Source organism: Anomalospiza imberbis, chromosome 5 (genome assembly GCF_031753505.1).
Source record: "Anomalospiza imberbis isolate Cuckoo-Finch-1a 21T00152 chromosome 5, ASM3175350v1, whole genome shotgun sequence".
In the NCBI taxonomy this organism is placed as follows: domain Eukaryota; kingdom Metazoa; phylum Chordata; class Aves; order Passeriformes; family Viduidae; genus Anomalospiza; species Anomalospiza imberbis.
In genome coordinates, this window is record NC_089685.1 from 49,832,855 (window position 1) to 49,854,076 (window position 21,222).

The 21,222-nt window shown below is 43.0% G+C and overlaps 1 protein-coding gene across 7 annotated transcripts in view; it reads left to right on the plus strand.

Annotated features, from left to right (window-relative positions):
* The window catches only part of SCUBE1 (signal peptide, CUB domain and EGF like domain containing 1), a 222,588-nt gene that overhangs the window by 27,705 nt on the left and 173,661 nt on the right, over window positions 1-21,222 (plus strand). For 3 of the 7 annotated variants that reach the window (XM_068190671.1, XM_068190667.1, XM_068190670.1), the window contains exons 1-2: window positions 6,294-6,502; window positions 9,206-9,328. In XM_068190671.1, coding sequence (XP_068046772.1) covers window positions 6,415-6,502; window positions 9,206-9,328 — 211 coding nt within the window. In that variant the 5' untranslated portion in view covers window positions 6,294-6,414. Of the gene's footprint in view, window positions 1-5,904; window positions 6,503-6,649; window positions 7,060-9,205; window positions 9,329-21,222 lie in introns of those variants that run through there. The other 4 variants (XM_068190666.1, XM_068190665.1, XM_068190669.1 and 1 more) reach the window with 4 other exon arrangements.

The window sequence follows — 21,222 nt, forward strand, 5'->3', positions numbered from 1 at the left end:
AAACTATCTAAGTTTCAACTGCATTGGACTCTCTTCACATTACAGCAAATTAAAGGGAAAATCTTGAGAGCAGCTTTGGTACTGTGGGCCTCCCTGAAGAATGCAGAATTTCAAATTAGTACACAAATCTCACTCTAGCTCTCAGTGGCTGGGTGGGTAGGGAAGTAGGAAAATTGCAGGAGCTGGCTGCATTAAAGATATTTTTCCTTCCTGTCTGCAGGAAGGTGTCCTGAGAAATAACCTTTAATTGATTGTGGAATTGTGAAGAAATCAGGAAAAAAAAATTATTTTACGAAAAAAGCTTCTGTTGGAATTTTCCTGGTGTACTGTTGCTGCTATTAATGTTAAAAATGAAATGGTTTCGGTTCAGGAAAGGTTCAAAAGAATTGTTCCAGGAGTCTTACAAGATTTTACCATGATTTGGCAAGATGTCCTGCCAACTCACCCACATCTGCAGCTACTCTGCCAGGCTGCAGTTGAAATTTGCAGGTTCTGGAAGTCCTGGGGCTTTTGTGAGTTCTTTTGGTTTGTGCTGGGTTTTGGCCTTCTTTTTTTTCCCTTTTTTTTTTTTTCTTTTTAGGGGAGGGAGGGCAGGTAGGCAGGGCTCTGAATTGGAAAAAAATTAAAATTTCACAATATTAAGTCCTCTGTGAAGCTGAATCAGCTTTTGCTTCTGAAGTGCTGCCATGGTGTGTTCCACAGAGCAGAGAGGACTGCCCATGTGGATTAGTGCCATGTCACTCCCCACAGCTGGTTTTGAGCTCTGCTGAAGGATAAAGGGAGTGTGAGTGGAGCGCACAGCCTCTTGTCTTTGTCCTGCACTATACAATCCCAAGCCTGCTGAGACAGTCTTTGCAGAAGTCTATAGGCAAGAGTAGTCCTGCTGATAAATATGTACATGTTCCAGTGTTCCTTGCATGTTCAGGACCTTAATTAGAACAGGAAAGGGAACTGATAGCTGACCACTCATCATGGGTACAACAGAATGTACCTCAGCCTGAGGGCCCAAAGTGCTTTGAAGAACAAATCAGAGCCAGCTCTAGCCATTTTTGAGAAAAAGTTCACTTTCAAACAAGAGATCAGAAAATATCTTCTAAAACAACCCAAAAGCTTTCTCTCATCTGCTGAGTTACTAGAGCTCTGTTTGCTGTTCTGTGCAGTCCAGAGCAGTTGATGACTATCCAGAATTTAAGATTTAAACTATGATAAGCCTAAAATACCTAAAGGACTTTCCTCTGAGTTGCTTGACATTTCTGGAGTATGCAAACCTGGGTGTTCAAGAGGACTGCATGTTAGAGCAGCAGCAATCACAATAATCTGTGAGATTCATTTCGAAAGTAACTGAAATGCCATTGCTAAAATACAATGGCAAGTAATCTGCAGCAGATTAGGAGCCAGAACTTGTACTAGCACAAGTCACTGTTTTGAAGTTTTCAGTGGAGGAGTCATTGAATTAAAATTTTCATCCTACTCTAGCCTAAAGCTAGTGGATGGACAAAGAGAAATTGGATTTTTTTTTTCCTTGATATTTCCCTTCTGGCTCCCTTATGCCCCCACTTCCTAAAACCCAACCATTTCAGAATGCCACTCTCATCTCCTTGTGAACACAAGGACACATCACTGCCAGTTCTAAAACTATTTTGGCAACAGAGTTATCGAACAGGACTTCTAGAAAATATCCTTCTCAGGTCTATGTTTCCACAGGTTCTTGTCATCTTCTCCCACCTGCTAAGGTATAATCCCAGTAAGCACAACCTTGTTTTGTGTGTTCTCTCTTGCAGCTCTTAGAGCTGTCCCTTATTAATTTCAAGAGAGACTGCTGTAACCAGTCTCCTTTATAATGAAGGTTATGAAGTTTTATCCAGCTCTTTATGCATCAAGTCCTTGTTCACCTGTTTGAGATGTAACCTTCATCTTGGCAAAATATGCTTTTACTAAGATTGACTGAGCACCACAAAAGAAGGATCTACTCTACTTTTCATGGTGATGGTGGATTTTCCATCTCTTCATTAATATTTTCATCTTTCCCTCTCAGTGATTATAATTCAAGCAGGAGAGAAAAAAACAAATATCTCCATTACTCTTCCTAGTAACTCCCTTCTCTCCCGCCACTTTGTAGCTGTTGAAGCATTTTTCTGAATGGAAAACTGTTCATGAGACACTTAGGAGAAAAGAAGCTTATGGATTTGTAGATAGTAATGCTCAGTAAGGTGTTATGAGCTTTATGAGCCTCATGAGTCACTGTGTTAAAATAATTACAGGTTTAAGGAAATGCTTTTGCATGAGTCTTCATCTCTTTTGGCACCCTGGCAATGAAAAGGGAGGGACAGTTGGATGAAGCAGGTGACAAATTTTGGAGGAAGGTAACAGCACAGAGAGTAACTCATGCTGTCCTCAAGCATGAGTTGATGTCTGTCTTCAAAGTCTGGCACTGACTTACACCTTTTTTTTTTTCCCCAGAATATCCAAATTTACTACTACTTCCACAAGGTTTCACACATTGTCTCACTGATGGAAGAGTGAGACAAAACTGATTGTGATCTCACCAAATCTAAGGAATAAATGTCCCCTCTTAACTGTTACAGCAGCTGCTATGTAATTCCTTGTTCCCTCCAATTAGGAAAAAAAAGAAAAAAATATCCTTGTCCTCTTATACGCTGAATTTTCTTGTGCAAAACTTTATTACGGATTATGGTGGACTTGTGTTGTTTTTTACTCCCATGTACAGGAACAAATAATTGAATTACTTCATCTGCATGCTGCTACTTGACTTCTAGGAAACTTACATGCTGTATTTTCCTGGAAAGAAGTAATACAGCATTGAGTATGCGTTGCTATGCATCTCTATTGCTTGTTAGTTTCAAAAGCTTCCCCTAAATATGTGTACAAATGCAGAATGGTCTATATTGCTTTGAAGAGTTGGGCTTGCATTGTTCCTTTCTTCCTAATAGAAAGTATTTAAGAAAAGTTTGGAGATACATGGTTCAGGGTTCAAAGTGTAGGTGCTCCTAGCACAAATTCTGGCACATGCATTCCTTGTCCCCTATCCAAAGGAGCCAGGTCTCTCCAAAGGAGCCAGGTCTCTCCAGTTCTTTGAAGTTCAGAAAAAGAGATGAACTGAAGTTAAAAGGGTCAGGGTTTATGTGCCTCACTGGCCTCATGAAAGCCCTAATTGGGGATACAGACAAAACAAGTTTAGTATGCTATTTTGAGAGGTGCTGCATTAATACAGTGAAAGACAGGCCCTGCTACTACAGTGGGTTTTCCCTGCAAATGGACAGAAAGGAGAGGGACAGAAGGGAGACAGAAATGGAGAGGTAAAGCAGTTGGTTCAAGTTTGCACAGACTGTTGAGTGACTGCTGTGATTCCCAGCACTATCAATAGCTTGTGCTGCCTCCTGAGGTAGCAGTGGCCCCAATATACAGGTGTTCATAAATAGCAAACCAGGAAACCAAATAATTCTGCAGATGCTGTTCTGTATTTTCAAAGCACTTTTGGAATGGTGCATGTCTATGGGAGAAGATGCTCTGAAGGTGGGAGTACTGTTCTGCAGCCACAGTTCTACTTAAGCTCTTGCCTGATATGCAGCTTTGTATGGACTTTCTATTCTGTAAAGAGATGGATCCTTTTTAAAAACATGCCTCTTTTATTATTAAGCATTATTATTATTTTATTGGAATAGTCCCCAAAGCTTTAAGGGCATTAGTGTGGAAGAACATTAGAAGCCAATTAACATGCTGCCCAAAGGTTTTTAGGCACAGCTGAAGTACTTTGGTAGAGAGCTGAAACAGTGGAGGTGTCCCCCAGACTGGGCTGGCTCCACCTGCAGTCCGGGTAGCTCTTGCTTACCCAGAGCAGGTTTACAGGCATGAATCTGGCTTTTACTGTCCACATTGGAAAAAGCTGCTTAGTCATTACTTCTAATATTAAATTTTTCATAAAATCTTTTTTTTTTTTGGAATTGACATAGAGATGATGTTAGATTAATATAACCAAGCACAGGAACATAATTACAGGTGGAAAAGGTGGGGATCCACAAGAATCCCTTTTCTAAGATGTGTCCCCTAGCAAGGAGGACTCTGAAAAGACCCATCTGGAAATATTCAGCCTGGCATTGCAGATTATGTACTTTATTTTATGTGATAATCCTGATTTACAGTTCAGGCCCTCTTTTGATAAATACAGTACTTTTGTATTTCCTCATGTATTCTATCTGTCAGGATCTTGGTTAAGGAAAAACACAACAAGCTCACTAGAAGAGGGACAGCTGACCTGAATGATCTTTAGCTTTCAGTTGCATGCCACCCTTGGAGAATATGAGGACGTATATAAACAATGGGAGATTCCATCAAGGGAGCCTCCTTTCCTGAGTGCCATACAGGTGTTATGGACTATAAATGTGTAGAGTCAGGCACAAGTGTGGTGATTTTTGTAACTCAGCAGCTGCAGCTAACATTACACTTATAACTCACGGCAGAGAGCAAGTCACCAAGGCAGTGGAAGCATTTTGTTGCTTTAGCAAACTTCTTTATTTCACTGTGTCTTTTTTAGAAGTTGAGATAGTTGATTTTAGACAATTCTAGTGGACTCCTTCATGAAATATAAACTTTTGGGATTATTTATGCCATGATAAATTTCAGTATGATTCCATGAAATTAAACGAAAAGGCCAACTGTGAAATATTTTAAAAGAAACAAATGGGCGGAGGGAGGGGACGGGGGGAAGATTTAGCCTTACTTTTCACCTGGGACTTTTCCCTCTTCCAAAAATCTTGGAAAAGAGCGGCCCGTGGGTGGCTGTGCCGTGACGGTCACGAGGTGGCGCTCCAAGGCACCGTGTGGTCCCTCTGGGGACCCGCGCGGCACGGACCGCCGTGGTGTATCCATGGAAGACTCGGGCATGGAATCCACCGCTGCACCTCAGCCGGGTCACACACACACACAAAAAATAAGCGTCCGGATTTAAAATAGCAATAGCCCGAACCCCACCCCTAAGGGATTAAGCACGGGAATGCCCAAAGTAGAGGTGTAAACACGCGGAAAGCAAACAGCTTTGGCACCGTGCGGTAGTGGTTTAGTTTTACTGGAGGATAAGGGCCGTGGTGTGGAGTTTTACTAAACACGCAGCTGGGCTGAGCAACTTTTCTTACATTTCTTTCCGATTTCTTCAAGCTTGAAAGTACTTAATAGTGCTACTTTCTGGGCAAGTATATTGTACTGATATATATGTGAATTTGGGAGGAACTTGTCAAAAGGAGGCATCTAAGGCTATGACAGGGTGTATTTATCTTCCAGACGACAAGTGGAACTCATGCACGATAGGCAGCCAGCCTCTCAGGGGAATTAGGAGTTGAGACAACCTAAAGTAGCGAAGCATTTCAGCAGTGGGGTACCTGTGAAAGAAAGGTGTAAAGCCAAGAGGGGTGTCCCGGCCGCAACAAGGGACCTCTCCAGCTATTTCAGTCCTTTCAAGACAGTCTGAAAGAGTTTAGGGTCATGGGGCTCGCCTCGGAGGGAAAAAATGTCTCATGTTTCGGTTTAAAAGTGAAGGATTTTCGCCTCCAAGGTGGTGGTGACAATGACACTCACATGTCCGTCTGCAGCGGACATGATTTCGGGGAGAGCATCTCCCCGGCCCGAGCCAGGACCGCAGGGATCCCTTGCGAAGCCGTGCTTGGCCTGAGTGAAGGGCTTGGAGGAGCAAACCTAGGGCTGGAAAGGCGCACTGGTTTCCGCAGCAAAGCCTTTAAAACGCTGGAGGAAGCCAGCAGCTGGTGGCAAGCCGTGGCAAGCGGGAGCGGAGTTAGCCGAAGCGGAGATAGGCAGGGGAGCGGAGCAAAAAAAAAAAAAAAAAAAAGTTGTCTTTTAGCCTGAACCCGAGAAGGGGGAAGGATCCCTGGCCGCGGTTGCCAAGGAGATGGGCAGTGTCCGCCGGCCTGTCTGCCCTCACAGCCGCGGCGTGGGGGGTGTCCCTCCGTCCCTCCGTCCGTCTCTCTGTCCGTCCATCCCCTGGCGCCGCCCGCAGCGCCGGCCCCAGCCGCGGGGGGGCGCAGCGCGGAGGGAGGCGATGCTGCGGGGTCCCTGCCGGGTCCCTGCCGGCCCTACCTGTCGGGGCGGCAGCGGCAGCGAGCCGGGCCGCTCTGCCACGCCGGGCAGCGCCGCACGCCCCGCCAGCAGGCACCGCCCGGGGCAGGGACCGGCCCCCCGCCGCCCGAGCACCCCCTCCCCGGGGCGGCGGGGCGCGGGGCAGCCGCGGGGGCGGCTCTGCCCCCGGCCCGCCCCGGCACCGCCCCCGCCGCGGGAGCCCCGGCGAATCAGCGGGGCGCTGTCAGGGCGTCAGCGCCGGCGGCTCCGCGCGGCCGGCCCCGAGCGCGTCCCTTATCGCAGACAGGCACCGGGGATCGCATCATTATCATGGGCACTGTTTGCTTTTCGCGGCGCTGCTGTTTGCTTTTCGCTCTCGCCTGGGCCGGCAGGTTGGCGGGAGGCAGCGGGGGCGCAGGTAAGAAGAGGGGGCTCCGCCGCCGTGCCGCTTTCCCCGGGCGCGGGCGGCGCGGAGCTGCGGCCCCGGGGGGACCGTGTCTGTCCGCTCTCCTCTGCCCGCTGTAAGGTGTTCAGGGGGAGGTCACTTCTCGCTGCTCGTAACGCCGAGGGTTTTGGAAGTTGCGGTGGGGAGGCGTTTTCTCGCGTGTTTGACACAGCCGGAGCCGAGGGATTTCTGCAGGGAGAGATGGGGAAGAAAAAGTTACTTTCCTTGAGTGCCTACGAGATAAGTCTGTGCTGAGCCCTGGAGACTCCGCAGAGCAAGCGTTGGCTGGGATATCTTCACAGGTTTTCCTTGTCTGCGCATTAACCCAAGGACCTGGTGTTTTTAACAGCGGCACTCGTATCAGTTTAATAGCTCTAACTATACTTTGTCTTCGCTTCGGTGTTTAAAAAAAACGAACCAAAAATCGAACACCCCCTAATCCTATCTGCTTTGGAATGTTGCAAGCCCGAAGTGATTTCTGAAAGAAATGTATGCAGGTTTTGAAGTTGTGCGAGGAGAAATCTTTTAAGGTGAAGTACGAGCAGGGGCAGGCGTGGGGGGTAGGGAAGGGGGGAGGGTGTGGAAAAAAAAATCCCTGTTCCTCGGATAGAGGAGTTTAAATGTAAGAAAATGAACGAAGTCAGCCTAGAAGTTCTTGAAGTCCCAGTAATGCAATGTGAGATGTGGAGCAGAGCAGGGGCTCATACTTGGTTTTGCCCTTTCATTTGACTCATTGGCATTCACGCCTGACTCCCAGGCATCCTCTGGTTGCTGTGAAATGTCCCCCTTGGCTCAATGCAGTTTGAATTTTTAACGGCAATTATAAAGAGTCTAGCTGTCACTTTTGCTGATCTTGATGGAAGATGGGTGCCGGTTTAATGACTCAAAATATGAACCAAAGAATTTAAAAAAAACGCAGAGAAAACACCCCAAAAACTTCTTTTCTCTTTGTGCTTGACTGAGTCTGTGCCTGATCTGGGCAACACCTAAGCTAGTTTACGTAAATCATAGCTAGATCTGAATTGGCTCAGCGGTAAAAATAAACGAATGGACAAGAAAGAAGGCAACAGATTACAGCAGCTCTGCCTTAGTCTGGAAAATTACGACGCTCGGTGTTCTGTTCCCCTCTTTCTTAAAAAAAAAAAAAAAAAAAAAAAAAAAAAAAACAAAAAAAAACAAAAAAAACCTCTACAACAATAACAATACAGAGTCCGGGCAATGCTCTCTCTGGGATTCCAGAGGTGCCCCGCGGAGCCGCCCCGGTCTGCACCTCTCAGAGAAGTTCTCTGCTGTGTGCCATGCTACAGCGTCTGCTTATTCTCTTATTCTCCCCTCTCTAAATAGCCCCCTCCTGTTCCCGGTGACTTTGAAGGATCCGTGTGTTATCACTGGAGATGGCTGAGTGAGCACTTCTGAAACAATTAGCGTTAGGATTTCAAGCTAACAATAAAACTGTTTTCACTTTAGTGCACCTTTTTGGGGATCTGTTAATCTAATTGGCACGAAACCAACTGCACATGCCTCTCGCTGGATGCCCGTCTGCCTCCCTCCGCAGCACCCCTATCTCCTCTCTACTTCCCGACCATAAAGCGGGGGCTGTGCTCCGTGCAGCTCAGCGGGTCCCTCTCCGGCTGCCTGCCCGTGTCCTCCCGGGACCCCCAGATGTGGCTGTGGCGAGGAGCCCCTGGGAGGTGCGGGATTGACGCCGCGGCCGCGCTGACGGCCCGGCCGCTGTCGGGAGCTGCGGGTGCCGGTGTGCCCGGGGAGCGGCTGCGGGGCTGGGGCAGCTTAGGCAGGGCTGTAAGTGTTCCCATGTTCCCAGCACACCCCATCCTTGAATAGGTCGGAGTTGGGTTTTGTTTTCTCCCATGCTCACTTCATTAACATTCCCACGACTACCAGATCTCGACTCTGTCTCATCCTCCTCCCTCCCCATCCTCTTTAAGTCTGGGAGAGAGAACGAATGCCCGTCACTGAAATGTTTGTAAAGGCTTCCTACTCTGAAAACAAGAAAAGCGGTCTGGGTCCCCCTTTCAGAGTCAGGCGTCCCCACCCGAGCAGGGGCCAGGACGGCTGCTGGCACTTTTTTCCGCCTAAATGTTAGTCCAAGCAGATGATGTTATTGCAGGTTGCTTTCCTCCACTCTACCTTACCGAGTTTCATATGGTCTTCCATTTATTTATTTTTTTTGCTTCTCAGTAAAAAGTATTAATGGGGTTTTGCTGTTCAAATATTTCTTTTTCCCGTTCCCCCACCAGCATAATTTATTTAAACTAGGGTCTATCTTTATAAATTAAGAAAATCTCTGTGCTAGAACATGCAAGTGGTCTTTTTTTTTTCTCCTCTTATATGTAATTTAAGCATTCTCTTGTTTTACTAAGATATGGGTCTCCAGCACCAGACTTAAACAGCAGAAGCTAATTTTTAGTGTCTTTCATTAATAGTGCAGAAATGTGAGACCGAGTCCCTCCAGCTCCGTGAAGCAGTGCTTATAAGCGACTTAGGAGAATATCACGTTGTCTGGTTTAGCTATTTATCCTCAGATGTTCTCATTTCCAGCATGACACTGGGAAGGCAGGCAGGCAAACAGTTTCAAGGGGAGTATCTATCCTTGGTGTTTTGTGGCTCAGGTCTCCCTTCTTATCTGTCCCCTTGGGGTTCCTTCTGTGCTTCCAGATGTTGACGAGTGCGCAGAAGCTACGGATGACTGTCACATCGACGCAATTTGTCAAAACACACCAAAATCCTTCAAATGCATCTGCAAGCCGGGCTACAAAGGGGAAGGGAAGCAGTGTGAAGGTAAGGACAGATCGGCTCCTCTCCTGTCTCTTCTCCCCTCCCTTCTTTTATTTGTTTGCTCTTTGAAAGCTTTTGTAAATAGCTGAATTCCTGAAACGATTAATGCAGATTTACAGCTGCTTAACCTCAAATCTGGGTGTTTATTGGCAAGCATCCCCCTGCTGCTTTTGCTAATTGTCCGGCACCGCAAACGTGGTGCCCGCCAGCCTACTCTTAAGAATAAAATCAAAAAGGGGATGCCAGGGGATGGCGTTGTCTGGTAGCACCAGCTCCTCCTGGGCTGTGGTGGGCCCGCTGCCCCTGGGGCTCGAAGCGCGGTGCCAAACACGTGGGTGTGGCCCGGCGATGGGATGGGATGGGATGGGATGGGATGGTCCCTGGCCAGCTCCCCAGCAGAGAGCGGATGGAAAGGACACACCATTGTTTTCCCCAGACCAGTTACAGAAGGTATTTTTCTGTACCTACTCAGACAGGACGCTGGAGTTTGATTCTCTTTGGCACTCTGCATGTGTCATGATCGTATACTTCTAGTCCTTGGAACATTATTTTAAAAGGAAGCATTTCAGATTGTTGTGCTTATAACAAACTTGAAAAAAACTTACTTTACTTCTCTATGTCCTCACATCAGTCTTGTAATTGAAAAAGACCTAGCAGGTTTTATTAGGCTCTATGGGCACTCATATTTTGGATTTTATGCACTTCATCTTGTCTTTTGAATCTCATTGGAGAGATTCTCTGGTGAAAAGGACAAATATTGTAATCACAGCAGAATGCCTTACAAATAAAAGATGCAAGATTGTTACTTTTTCCCACTTGTAGGTACTTAGTAGGCATAATATTTTCCTTCCAAGTCTCTCTCATTCTACAGCAGAATGCAGCTTTTTTAAAAATGTCTATAGCTAGTCCATTAAAAAGATTGAAGACCTAGGAATTAATTTGGTCTACAAAAACTTGAAACCATGTATTATTCTTCACAGACCTTCAAAATCTTTGTTCAAGTGCCCTCCAAAAGCATTTTTGTGGTTGTCATATTCTTCTGTCATGGGCTTAAATTGACAGAGACAAATTCTGATTGTCCACCTTTTGGTGCTCTAGCATCTCTGACCTGCTGTTCCTCTGGAAGCTGGATTTTCTTTCTTGTAAACAGGATAATCATTCAGCACCAGTTCTTTCTCTATTCATCCCTTCCAGGGAAAGAGCTACAGAACTCTGAGATAATGTACTCCAGAGCAGCTGTGGAGGTACAGCATTCCCAGCATTGATACTTGTATTGGTTTTCTACATTAAAAGTTTCCTTATGCTTTAACTATTAATATTTTAGTTGTTGAGCTCTGTTTAGTGGTAGTTGTGCCTTATATTCTTCCTTGTCTAATACATATATATCTCTGCCTGACTTGCCTTGGCTCAGTAAAAAAAAAAAACAAACCCAAAAATCCCAAACTCAGTAAGTAAAAAGCAAGAGTGATCTTTGTAATGATGCACAGAATAATGGTAATGGAACATCTGTGTCTGATATCAAACTCATATCTAATAGAATTTAGTGTCTGACAAGCCTGACAAGTAAACTGGGGCAGACTGCAAAACTGCATGGATGTTCAGCATTAGTCAGGTAATGTAAGCTGTCTAAGCCACGTGTTACTGTGCATGATATATAACTTTTTTTTCTACAATATTATGTCAACAGTTCTAAAGATTTTGCATTGTTTCTATGTCTTAAATTGGTAATTAATACCAAATTTGGGTAGAAGCAGAAAGCTTCAGAAAGGGTCAGTGGCAGGTCTACAATCTGCCTCAGGCCTGGTGTACGTGGAGAGTGGGTTTATTTTGCATCTTGAGGTTGAGTATTCAAAACCTATGGAAATAAACAGACTAGCTTAATTGATTGGTATTTAGTATTCTGTCACAAAATACCCTCGGTGATCAGCTGTTAGAAGTTACCTTATAAGATAAAAGTGACTATTAACAAAGATGAAACCCACTGGATCATTTTTGTTGTGCTAAAACCAAAACTGGGTCATTAAATAACTGTGCTTTTCAAAATAAGCCTTTTGATCAGTGAAACTAACTACCTATGAGAAAAATATTTTGTACAGATAATGAGCCTCTTTAGCTAAGTTTATAGCAACTAGTGTTGCTTCTTGTGTGAAGAACATTGATTATATCATAACTTACTCACTTATAGCCCAGGCTCTTTCATACAACCAGATTTTACTAAACTAGTAGAATTGCCATTCATACAGTACAGTGAGCTTAAAGACATTATGGTGTCAAATTCATTCTGATAAATTTTAGTGAGCTGCCAGTTTAGGTTGTATTGAGGCATTGCAATTAATTTAGAAATGTGCATGTTTGTTTATTTTAAATGGTAGTCTTAAATATTGCTTTTGTTCACTGAAAATCCATTCTAGAGTAAGGAGGAGAGTATGGGAAGTAATAGTTTTGGATGATTCTGAGGAGCATATATTTGTAACAACGTGTCCAGTATACCAATATGTATTTGTGTAATCTTGTGTATTTATTTATAGTTTTTCTAAACAATGGGATCCTTAGGCCAATGCAGTAAATGTGGAGCCCAGCCACTTTGCTCAGGGTTTTCTGCTGTGAGCTGAAGGGTGGGGAGAAATACATATGACACAAATATTCCTTTAAGGACATGTGGAGAACTCTAGCAGCAACTATATGGAAATGAAACATTTTCCTGACAGTCTGTTAAGTTTCTTCAGTAGGGAATTTCTTTCTGAACTTTGAATTTGTCTCGAAATATCTTTTGGCTTGGATTTCTCCAGAGTTTATGAAGATTAAGGATGACTTTTCAGTTCACAGATCTTTTTCTTCATTTTTTCCTCTGGCTAGCTTTCTTGCCTGAACCACTTGACCTGTTTCTTTCCACAAAGTGCAGTTGTTTCTCCAGACGGAAGAGTTCCTCATTCTTCTTGTGTCCTGTCTTCTGCTTCCCTCTGTAGATTTCTTTTTTCTTTCTTTAATCATGTATCTGTTACGCTTTGTGAAGCCTCATGGTCAGCATTGCCATTATATTTTCCCATATCGTGTAATGTATCAATATCCCTTGAACAAAAATTCTCTATCTGGCATTTTCATAGGACAGAATAATGTGTCCAACCCAGATAATCTTTAAAACATAATTCTCTATTTCTAGTCAATATACAAAATCCATTTATTCACAATTAATTAATTTATTTGCCCTGGCACACCTGCTATTACCCCAAGAAGTCTTTCCTGTTGTGATTTTTGTCAGGATCTCAAATGCATTGGGCTGGATTCAGCTGCAGGCATGATCTTTCATGATCCATAGGACTTTGTCCTTACCTTCTCAACACTGACTTTTGGCTTCCCCACAGGTTGATATCTCAACAGAATTGTGTCAAAGCAATGGAAATTCCAGAAAGTTCAAAAGGATTCCAGGTCCTGGGGTTCCTTATGCCCTGACAGAGCATTCCTTGTCTCCGATGCAATGCTGTGTGTTTGCAGTTGTAAGATATTCTGTCATTGAACAGTGTAGGAAGGGGTTTAGCTCTCAAACCCAGCTGTTTGGGGTTTTTAACCCATACTACCTCTCTGACTGCTCCAAACTCTCATGCCATTAATGGTTAAAATACTCTGTATAGCTGTTGGTTGATGTTTACCTATGCACATTTTATATCCAGTTAGTGTTAAGTTTATTTTATAGGTTGATTTTTTCCTTAGCCTACTTTTTATTCTCAGTGGGACTGTAATTTCAGTGAGTTGCTCTAGCTGTTGGTTTTTTCCTTTTGGATTATACCTTACATGTAGGACCCTTAAGACATGTTTATTGGGACCTGTTGCTTCTGAATTGATAAGCTCTACTCTGTGCTTTCCCATATTGACTGAGATTTTTACTCTTGGAGCATTTTTTTTCTGTTTTCTGGTCTTTCATATTTTCATACCTCTGCTTCAGTTCTTTTAATAATTCATCTCATACAGTTGTTACAATGTTTCTTGAACTTCTTGTGCAGAAGAGAAGTGTTCCCAACTTTCAGCTGGACTTCTTTTTCTTTCTTTTTTTTTTAATTCTCCTGTGAAACTTCATAATGTTGTTGATGGATTTCTTGTGTCTTGGTAGAGTCTGCCCTGAGAGGGTGATTTTCAGATTTCTGTTCATGTTGGAAATTTGTGCTATACCAGCAGCAGTTCTGCTTGACTGATGGATGAGTGGGATTGTGCACTTTTAGAGATTTAAGTTGGTCACGTGTTCATTTATTTATAGTCTTTTCCTTAATGTAAATAATCAGTCTAGATAAATAGGCAGGTGATGGTGATAATCTGCAACGAGGGCCTTTGTTCTTGATTGCCCCAGTGGCAGCACCTCACTGGGTTTAAGCATGGTACAATCTCCAAATAAGATAAACCATTCCTGCCTCTATCACAGGTATCTTGAGCCTCTGCTTATGTCCATCTGGAAACACAGACCAATTGTCCCTTCTGACCAGTCATCATCATCCTCAGTAGTTTTGTGGATGTGAAGCTAAGTTTCTACTTGCACCTGCTTGTTAGATCTGTTCTTAATGGATTTCAAACAAATCTTAGCAATTGGAAAAACATCTCATCACTTTCATTTAAATAATAATGATTGAGTCTCCAGGCTTGACTTAATACTTCTCTTATAATTTTAATCTTGTTGACCTCTTTAATCTTACATTTTCTTAAGAAGCTCATTCATGGTCTCACTCGTTGTGTTTTCATTTTATTATGGTCTTTGAAATACCTGTTGTGTTCTTCTCATTCTCTTCAAAAGTGAATCCAAATATTGTGACAGGGCTGCTCTGAATCAATCAACCTGGAAGCACAGGACTTTCCAGACTTCCCATTTCCCAGCTCCCAGTCCAGTATCTCATACAAGAGCCTCCTTTTGTCTGCAGGGATAAGTAAGTAAGGTGCTTCTGGATATCCTTTAAGTGTAACAATGATCCCATTTCTTTTAAGAGCTCTGTGGTGTCCCATCAATCCACACTCAGCAATTCTTTCTTTAGTGAGTCATCTTCAGCAATGATGTCCTGGGAGAGCTGCGACACTGCTGGGTGTCCTTTGGTTTCTGAAACTTGGGCATCTTGATGCTTGCACAGCTCTAGTGAGCTTAGACTTGTTCTGTCTGTCTCTGCGGAATAACAGTGATGCCATTGAACAAGGCAGCTTAAGTGACTTCTTCCTGATTGATGATTCTTCCAATTGCAGTAGAAGGTGAATTAATACTTTCAAGGACTCCCTTCATCCCCTTGAATGAGGTCTGCAGTGATATTAGGTGCTGAAGCTGCTGTGCTTTCTGGGGTTACAACACCTTGACAGATGGTGCTCATGTCATGTGTTGAAGTTCATGTCACCCTCCCCTAAGGCCGTGCTCCAGATGAGACCTGGTGCTCCAAGTCTGTGCTGCTGGGTTTGGGAGGTTGGCTTGCAGGAGCCCATCTGAGCACAGAGCAGCACACTCTGCCACCTCCAAATTTTATGGGAATTTCTGTTCCAGGGTCAAATCTTCCTTCCCAGTTTGATTCACACAGATTGTCTTTACTCTGGATGAGCCTCCGAGCTGTGCTGATTTCACTGAAAACAGCTTTCACAATGAGGCAGTATAAGTTGTCAAAAATGAAGGAGAGAGAATATAAACTAGCTTCTTTGATTTGAGCTGGCAACTGATTTTTTATTTTCTCTACCAATCTACCCAAATTGGGTAGATTGATGCATTTTATTTGGTTCAGGCTGATGAAAGTGTTCACAGAACTGAATTCTGAGGCCTTCTATATCTCTGCCTTTTTTTCTTTCTTCTTTTATGTTTTAATTGTCTGGTACTATTTAATACTCAGTTCTGACTTGTGAGTTTTTAACTTGCATCAGGGGATGAATTTTCTTGGGGGATGGAGAAGTGGAGAAATAGCTGCAAGTAAGAAAATACTCCTGAGAACATTCTGTATTAAATCAGAATTTTATTACAGCCTAAGTGAATTAACAGCTTATGATAACTTTTTTCTTTTTCCTCCTTCATGCTGCTTTCTGTTCAGTGAATAGGGCTTTTGTTTTGGTCAGAGTTGAGCCTTGATTTTATTTATTTATTTATTTTTTCAAATTGCTTTAGTTTCCCAACTTTGTTCAGTAGTTCATCCACTAAAACTAGAATATGCCTTAGCTGGGCTGACATGCCCTGTTTAACTGCTCCCAGGGCCATCAGTCCCCATGTGTCACGAACTCTATTGTTTTCTCCTCTCCCTTTTCTTCCCTACCCTGTCCTACCTCTCAGAGCTGCTTTTTGACAGCCCATAATGCTGCTTCAGTGAACAGCTCCCCCGGTGGTCCACTTTGGAAATCTTCCATTTTGACTTAGAAAAAGAACATTCACTCCAACTTTTTTTTTCTCTCCAAAATGCTTCTTGGGTACAAATATCACTATATTTTGCATAAACAAATACCATTCCATATGAAATATGGGCCTCATTCTTCAACAGCATTACATGTAATTCTCAATTTGGAAAAAAGGAGGGTTTTTCCAAGGACCCTTCTCTAAATAGTTGATGAGCTCCCTGTCTGCTGGATGGTCTCTGGGTACTCTGGGAACTTATATATAAAATTTGATCAGCCTCAACAGTTGCTAAGCTGCAGAACCCAGGGCAGCCTCCTGGGGTGATGTAAACTTGGTATTTATAAGGGACTTCTTTCCACCCAGATACACAATGTAAATTAACTGCCAGGAAAATTATAATTAAGTGAAGAAGCATAAATAAAATGTACTAAGCTCAATAGGTCTGTCCTACTTTTGTCTTCATTCTTTTTTACATCTGCCAGATACTACCCAGTTTTCCTTGTTTTCCCACCCGTCACCTTTGCTTCTGGTGTAGTCCCCTTTCCTTGCAGTCTTGGTTATGATGTCTTGTGTATTCTGTTACTCAGCTGTCTTTTAGCCTTGTCATTTCCTACTGCAAATCCTGCTTCTCTTTTGTTCTTTTCTCATGTATTTTCAATTATTTCATTTAGCTTTCCTTCCCCTGTCCTTTCAGTGGCTTGCTGCAGTAACGGCAGCATTATTCTGAGAGCCAGTGTCCCACAGCAAGACATCTGGGCCAGGAGAACTGGCAGCTCTACGTGCCCCTTACTGGTCCCTTCCCTTGAGTTTTGTCTCTAAGTCAAAACAGCTCCTGCCAGCTCTCAGATTTCCCCTTTTTCTTGTTTTTTCTCCCTTTTCTGCACCTCTTTCCTGGCCCCCATCAGCAGCTCAGAGCTCACCTGTCCCTCAGCACATTCCCTGCCATTTCCACCCCCTGCAGACCCATGGCTCTTCCCTCAGTGGCTGGCTGGAAAAACATTTTTGCCTGGCTGATTGCCATCATTTGTTAGCTCCTCTTTGGTTATGGGCACTGTCTTCATGTGTGTCTTCACTGCACTGCTGAAATACACATTCTTTGATCTGAGGCTGACGCAGGACATGGTCAGGGAGCCTCTGCTGGGATGATAGCAGAGGAGAGGAGCTAGGGAATGTGACCTCCTGCTGCTCCCTTGCCCAAAAAAAGCTGCACTAATGCTGCTTTTGTCTGTCTGGCATTTGAGCCAGGTAGCATCCACTCTGTTCATTAGCATCCATGCTGGCAGGACTCTATGGAGTAATGGGAATCATGGATGCTGTGTACCTGAGGAAGAGGATGGTGGATACAGCCCCTGTACCCATGGTAGTAGTCCCAGGCTGTTCTAGCCCAGGATAGCTGTGAGCCTTAAATGCAGGGCAGGTTTGGCCAACCTCAGGCAGTCCTGGGATGGAGGATGTATGGCAGGAATCTGTAGGGAAAACATGCATGGAGTCTGGTGGCAAAAGGAGTGGTACTCCCTCTGCACTGATTTAGGAAGTTCCTTTTCCTTGATGGTGCTCTTTTTTTTTTTTTTTTTTTTTTTTTTTTTTTTGCACAAGGGTAATTGATGTGGGGCTATTCTGTGAAGAATATCACTGAGACAATACCCCCAAAATGCCCTGTAAGCATTTCTGCACTGAAAAGTCAATGAACTGGGATATAGAGGCTGAGAATCATGGCAGGGAGAAAGTGGTGGTGAATAAAGTGAACAGATATCCTAATCTGGTTTAGTTTCTGGAGCCACTGTGGTGTGAAACTACAGCATAAGGTTGAAAAAAACACCTACTAAGAAGGACATTTTGGAAACTTCAGCTGCCTAAATTTCAGCAGATGCCTGTTGAGCTTTGAATTTATTATATTCTTGGGGGAGCAGAAGGGGTTAATGAATTTTTAGATGACTATTTTTTTGTGGTAAATTTTCAGCTGTAATTTGACCATTTAATTCTGTCCTGAGAAATCTCTTGAAAGGTAACTCCACGACACCTTATTGGAAACAAAATCTGAGAGTATTAAATCTGTTGAAGCAGTTGAGGTGAGATTTTTTTTTAAAACATAGCAAAGCAGTGATTTTTCCATATAATCCCTTTAGAAAAAACCTACATTCCTGGGTTTTTTCCTTAGTTTGTTTTAGCATATATATATTTGTTTTAAATTTCAACTGAAAAAATGACCTGCTTTAAAGCAGATACCTTGCAAGAAAAAAGGGAGAGCTCATACATAAGTGTTTGGCAGAGTTATAAGAAACTGAAGATAGAGTCTGACAGACCCCCTTGAAATTTCAGACTTTTCTACACATTTAAGATGCTGAGCAAAAGGAATACCCTTACATTACAGTTGGAAGAATTTTTTGTTCAAGTGCCATGAATCACCAGTGTAGTCAAGCATGTGCTTAATCTTAAGAAACTGTTACCTTTTAAAGTAATTATGTTTAAGTGCTTTATTAAATTGAAACTACTGCCTTGTTTTATGTTGCAGTGCTGCTTTTCTGGAGCCTGTAGAAGGTCAGTTTTTCTTTCAGTGACCAAGGAATTAAAAAAAATCTGCATAATTTAAAAAAGTGATTTAAGACCTTGATCTTGCACATGCTTTAGACCTAAACTTAGTGAAGTATGTTTGGTGCTGTAGGACCCATAGGCAACTTACCAAATTCAAGACCATGCTTTCACAGCTATTGACAATGTTTTACAGTACAGCCATCAAAGAATCAGAAATAGGAAACAGACAACTTTCAGATAGCTCTGATTCTTACAATATTTTTTTTAAGCAGATGAGCTGTTATCTCTGGGAATATAAAAGCCAATTTTCATTTACTCTCTCAGGGTGAAGTTACTAAGCTTCATACTGTCCTTCCCATGCCTTAATCTGCATGAATCACTGTCAGTCCTTATATTTAACATCATGCTCAGAGAGCATAAAAAATGTAACGGAGGGGGAAAAAACCAAGAGCATTGCATAATACCATTTTGGTGATTATTAATGTTGTTGGAGGGAATGGTGCTGCTGCAGTAGGTGCTTCAGAGAAGGGGAACCTCTGCAGAAATGGGTATTTGTTGGATGTATCATTGCTGAAAATACTACAGGATGCTACTGCTGTGCACTCTAGCTCTTGCTGTTGTAAGAGGGGAACTGCACTGAAGTGCCTCTGTTCTGATTTCATTATCTGGAAGCAGAGGTCACATGCAGAACTTTCAGTCTCCCTGTTATGGTGGAAAAGGGGTTGAAGTAAGTGGGGTATTTGCTTTGCTGAATAAGTAGCCTAGGTAATGCATATCTAAATTGTTTGGCAGCACATAGAAGGAATTTGATATCTGACTTCATATCTCTAGAGATGTCAGTGTCTCTACCAAGTAGAGTTGTGCCTTTATTCTTTTTGCACGTTACTGTTTGCAGAATTTTGTTGGAAGTAGATTCCATAAAACCTGTGACTTGGAGATGTGCCAATGTTTTTGTCTAACTACAAATCACCAGTCCATCTTTATTTAGACATTTCCATTTTTTCCTGGTGTATTCCAACCTGTCTAAAGATGCATGTGATCAAAGCTCCTCTTTGCATCTCCTTCCCCCGTCCACCACTTTTCTCTTAAAGCAGCCCAATTCTTGCTTGCACAGTGGTGGAATTCACTTTGGTGATCTTTAGTGCAGGTCTTGGTACAGCACCCTCTGCAAAGGCAGGTGCTCTGAATGGTTCACTCCTGCTCCTGATTTGGGATTTTCCGTGGGGTTTTCCCAGGGCTCTGGTGGTGGCATGGGCACACTGTGCTGCAGACCTAACCCAAAGCCCTGAGGGAGACTATCTGCATTATTTGGCTACTAGAGGGCAGACACAAGTGGAACCCTCTGGCTTTTGCTTGGCTCGAATTCCTAAGGAAACGATTTTACCTCTATTCAGCTGGGAGTGTGCAGAGGTATTGAGTGCAAGAAACAAATGAGGGAAGGAGGGCTGCCAGGATTTCTCTGACCTGTGACTTGCTGTAAGAGTGAGCCAGGGAATGGGTGTAAGAGAGGAATAGACAACCTCAGGCTGTTGTCTGGAAGTAAAAACCTGAATACGAAAATGCTTTGGTTGGATATAGTCTGTTCCATTAGGGATAGAATGTTTCACTTTGTGGAAATGGAAGCAGCTTGTTCTGTATACACCCAGTTTTACATTTAAGGAGATGACGACTTCAGAATTGAAGAAGTTTTATAATACAGTTTTCTCAAAAGTTTTAGCAGTGGAAACAACCCCATCAAATTGTTTATAGTATGATTGTTTACGAGGAAGATACTTTTTTGTGATATGGGTAAACTCTAAGGTGTCGTCACTGAAGTTTTGTATTAACAATCACATCTAGGTGTGTATTAAATGTATTTCTCTTCTTGACCCTTCTGGAACTTCGTATCCTTTCACTGTCTGTTTTGAAATTTTTTTTTTTTTTTTTAATTCTTGAGGGAAGTGCAAGAACTACATTAATGAAAAACCCTGTTGACTGCATCACTTGTGGTCTTACGGGGCAAAACGCAAAAGCTTCGGCTTTTATTCTAACTAGGAAATACACAGAAATCTATTCAGGATAGCAACAGCAGTGTCATTAATTTTCTAGAACAGCTTAATGATACATTTTACCTTGAGTTAATACAGAAGTTTCCAATGCACATTTCTGAGTTCTTTCACTGGACTTTGCTGCACAAAAGCAAAAAAGAGTTACTAGAAAAGAGTTACCAGAATATGTTCCTGTACTTGTTATGCTGAAAGGACAGTGATGTCCATGAATATTGATGTTATGAATCGGTACTAGTCATAATTTTTAGCTGTTTTTAAGACAAGTATTCTGGTAGTCTGTATGGAAGGCAACAGACAGCTGCTGTAGCCTGCTCCGCAGCATCAGTCTTTATGCTGAGTAGGATAACATGATACAATTGCCTGAATTAGCCAGAGTCTGGACTCAAGGGCTGGGGGGACATGTTCTGGAAGGACTGGCATGTTTTCCTTAATGCTGCCATTCACTGAGGAAAGCTCCAGTGTTTGTAGCTATGAGAGCACCTCAGTGGTCCTGTTTGCACACAGCATTTTCTGTCTGATGGAAAGGACAGCCTGTTGTCTTTAAAAATGTTTTATTTGGGTGCTTTGGGGGGAGTTCTGCAGCATCCAGAAGGCTGGTGAAAGGTTTGATTTACTTGGGTGCTTTGGGTTTGATTTATTTGGACTCTCTGAAGAGTCCAAAAGGCAGGTGAAATGTTTGAGTGTGAATGCTCCCAGAGAGTCCTGCTGGAAATGGACTCTGGCACAGCCAGGCAGAGGGATGTAGGGGAGGCTCTTGTGCCCTCAGGAATACAGCCTTGATTTGCTTACCCCATTTGGCTTGAACTTGGTAAAATAACTTGATCTTAAAGATGGGACCAAGCATGAAGAATTTCAGTCTTTGAACAAACTGTGAAAATGGGAAAAATGGGAAATGGAAGGTGAGGTGGGAGTGCTTTAAAAGTCCACTTATGTAAGTAGTACATATTGTAGTTTACTTCTACCTTTATCTGTCAAGTACACACACA